This window comes from Verticillium alfalfae, genomic scaffold (genome assembly GCF_000150825.1).
Source record: "Verticillium alfalfae VaMs.102 supercont1.9 genomic scaffold, whole genome shotgun sequence".
NCBI lineage: Eukaryota > Fungi > Ascomycota > Sordariomycetes > Glomerellales > Plectosphaerellaceae > Verticillium > Verticillium alfalfae.
In genome coordinates this window covers 888824-891878 of record NW_003315030.1, presented here as the reverse complement: position 1 = coordinate 891878, position 3055 = coordinate 888824, and the positions used below count along the sequence as shown (strand labels likewise).

Sequence of the window (3055 nt, the reverse complement as noted above, 5' to 3'; positions counted from 1 at the left end):
TTTCAATTGAGAGTGAAAACCGCCAAACTGGGCCAGAGCTGATGGGGCTCGCTTCTAGCTTCCGAGGGAGCCCAGCTGGAATACCGGAAAAAAGGAGCTGATTGCCCGCAAGAGAAAGTTGGAGACTCTCACAAGCACGTGGAAGGAGAAGCTTGACGCACAGATCGGCAGTGAGTGGCAGGCGGAGACGATTGAACCACAGTTCCAATCAGTGCTCAAAAAACAGTCGCAGCTTGTTGCACAGACGCGGCAAAAACGGGACATGGCACGCGAGAAGCAACAAAAAATTGACTTCAGCCTGAAATCAGCGCGGGACGCGCAACAAAAGAAGTCAGACGAGATTTCTCGCTGTCATGACAAGGTCCTCGACGTCTTAAAACAGATCAGGGATGAGGCCACCATCGACGACTATGCTGAGGAGGTCAAACTTCTTGAGGAGGATGTCGAGGCCTACTCGACGGACATCAGCCTTCTGGAGGCGTTGTCTGATTACTACAAGCAATGCCAGGAGACATTGACCAAGAAGAACAAGTGCAAGCTATGTGACAGAGGTTTCGACGACAAACAGAGCGTCAACAAGTCGCGTTTCTCGGACAAGCTTATCAAGTATCTTGACCCTTCGAAGAAAGAGAAGGCCAGTGAGGATCTCGACAAGTCCAAGGCGACGCTCGATAAGTTGCGGCAAGTCAGAGTTCATCACGAAACGTACGAGCGGTCACTAGGCGAGCTACCAGGTCTGAAAGAAGCGTGCAAAACTCTTGAGGCCGAGCTTGAGACCCACGAGAGGCAGCTTGAAGAGCATGATGAGAATGTCAATGCCGAAGAGGCGAAACAGGCCGACGTTGAGACCTTGAATAAGACAGTCATGAACATCTCGCAGACTCTCAAAGACATGAAGGATTCCGAGGCCCAGGTTGAGCGGATCATGTCGCAACAGTCATCTGGCATGGCTACGCGAACTGCAGATGAAATACATGAGCTGCAGGCAACCTGCAAAGAGCAGATGCGTTCGACGAAAGCTCGACTCACCAAGATCACAACTGACCGGCAGAGGATGCGAGACCAGCTCAACAGCCTAGAACTAGAAAAAAGCGAGTTGAAAAACAAGCTCAGCAGGGTGCAGAGTCAATTGGAGCGCAAGAAGGACTTCCAGAACCAGATCCAAACTTTGAAAGAGGACCAGGCCAATCAACGGGAGCTCATTCAGAAGGCTGACCAAGATCTGGAGGTCATTGAGCCTTCAATCGCAGAGGCTCGCGCAGTGCGGGATGATACGCTCCAGCGCGGCCGCGCGAAAGAAAAGGCCATCGTAGAGGAGCGCGATTTGGTTGCCAACTCGGTTACTGAACTCAAGATGGTCGAAAGCGACATTCAGGACTACATGGACCGTGGGGGGCCTTCGAATCTCGCCGCGAACCAGCGCGCCATTGATGGCCTTGAAAAGACGATTGCGGCCACGGAACAGGAAATATCCGATCTCACGGTCCGGACGAATAAGTTGAAGCAAGACATCGATAATGGCGACCGGAAAAAGCAAAACATCAGCAACAACCTGAAGTTCCGCCAGAACAAGCGTCAACTCGACGTGCTTCGCGCTGAGATTGACGATCTCCAATCCTGCGACGCCGATGACGACTACGACCGGCTCAATGACGAGGCGGTCCAACTAGAGAACCGTCACAACATGCTAGTAGCCGAACGCGGCTCTCTCATGGGCCAGATGAAGACCAAGGACGAGGAGCTTGCGCGACTTCTTGGCGAGTGGGAAATGGACTACCGGGACGCTTCCAAGAAGTATCGAGAGTCCCACATCAAGGTCGAGACGACCAAGGCGGCGATCGAGGATCTTGGTCGCTACGGCGCCGCACTCGACAAGGCCATCATGCAGTACCACGGCCTGAAGATGGAAGAAGTCAACCGCATCGCTGGCGAGCTGTGGCAGAGCACATACCAAGGTACCGACATTGATACGATTCTCATTCGGTCCGACAACGAAGGTGCCACAGGCCGGCGCTCGTACAACTACCGCGTGTGCATGGTCAAGCAGGACACCGAGATGGACATGCGCGGGCGCTGCTCAGCTGGCCAGAAGGTGCTCGCCAGTATCATCATCCGCCTCGCGCTGGCGGAGTCTTTCGGCGTCAACTGCGGCCTCATCGCACTAGACGAGCCGACCACCAACCTCGACAAGGACAACATCAAGTCTCTCGCCGAGAGCTTGCATCACATCATCAAGTCACGCCAGGCGCAGAGCAACTTCCAGCTCATCGTCATCACCCACGACGAGGAGTTTCTCCGACACATGCGGTGCAGCGAGTTCTGCGACAGCTTCTTCCGCGTGAAGCGTGACGACAAGCAATGCAGCGTTATTTCGCGAGAGAGCATTACGAGGGTGCTGTAAATGCATGTGTGTACAGGTCATGTGTGTGCAGGTCGTGTAAGATTGTCGAGATGTGACTCTACAGCATGGCGTTTCGGTGGGCATGATAATTTAGCATGCGGTCCAGAGTGCCGCTCACGAATACATGGTGAAAGTGAAGACATCTCTTGACTTGCTGCATTCGTGTAGTTCTGTCTGTGCCGCTCTTCATGGACGAGCCGTTTCATGTTGATCGTTCCCAAGTCTCGCATTGTCAAGGCCCTGCTGATCCTGGTATCTTTCGTCTTCCGTTCTGGATCCAGTGGTGCCCCTCGAGTGAAGCCCCCCCCCCCTCGTCCCTCCAAAACAGACATTCCTTCAAACCTCCTTCGCGCTGTCGACTTGCTCCGTCTTGTCCTCGGTGCCATCATCGCTCATGTCCTCGTCTCCGTCTCCGTCCTTGCGCTTCTTGGGCGCGGGACCCTCCCCAACCTCGGCGTCCGCCTCCCTCTTCTGCGACGCCTCGCTCTCGGCGTCCGAGGCGGCGTCGTCTTCGTTGGTGCTGGTCGTCGGCTCCTCGTCAGGCTTGCGGCCCACGGCGGCCTCGAAATCGATTCCCTGCATCTCGACGCCGGGGCCGCCGTACGTGGTCCTGGACGCACTCTGGGGGCCGAGGTCATCGGGGGCCGATCTCGG

The 3055-nt window shown here is 55.3% G+C and overlaps 2 protein-coding genes across 2 annotated transcripts in view; one reads left to right on the top strand and one right to left on the bottom strand.

Moving 5' to 3' along the window:
• Positions 1–2401, top strand: part of VDBG_07227 (DNA repair protein RAD50) — a gene marked incomplete at both ends in the record, with an annotated part of 3993 nt that extends 1592 nt beyond the window's left edge. The window contains one exon of the mRNA XM_003002610.1: positions 76–2401. Coding sequence (XP_003002656.1) covers positions 76–2401 — 2326 coding nt within the window. The remainder of the gene's footprint in view (positions 1–75) is intronic.
• Positions 2402–2737: 336 nt separating this feature from the next.
• VDBG_07226 (predicted protein) overlaps positions 2738–3055 on the bottom strand; it is a gene marked incomplete at both ends in the record, with an annotated part of 1778 nt that continues 1460 nt past the window's right edge. The window contains one exon of the mRNA XM_003002609.1: positions 2738–3022. Coding sequence (XP_003002655.1) covers positions 2738–3022 — 285 coding nt within the window. The remainder of the gene's footprint in view (positions 3023–3055) is intronic.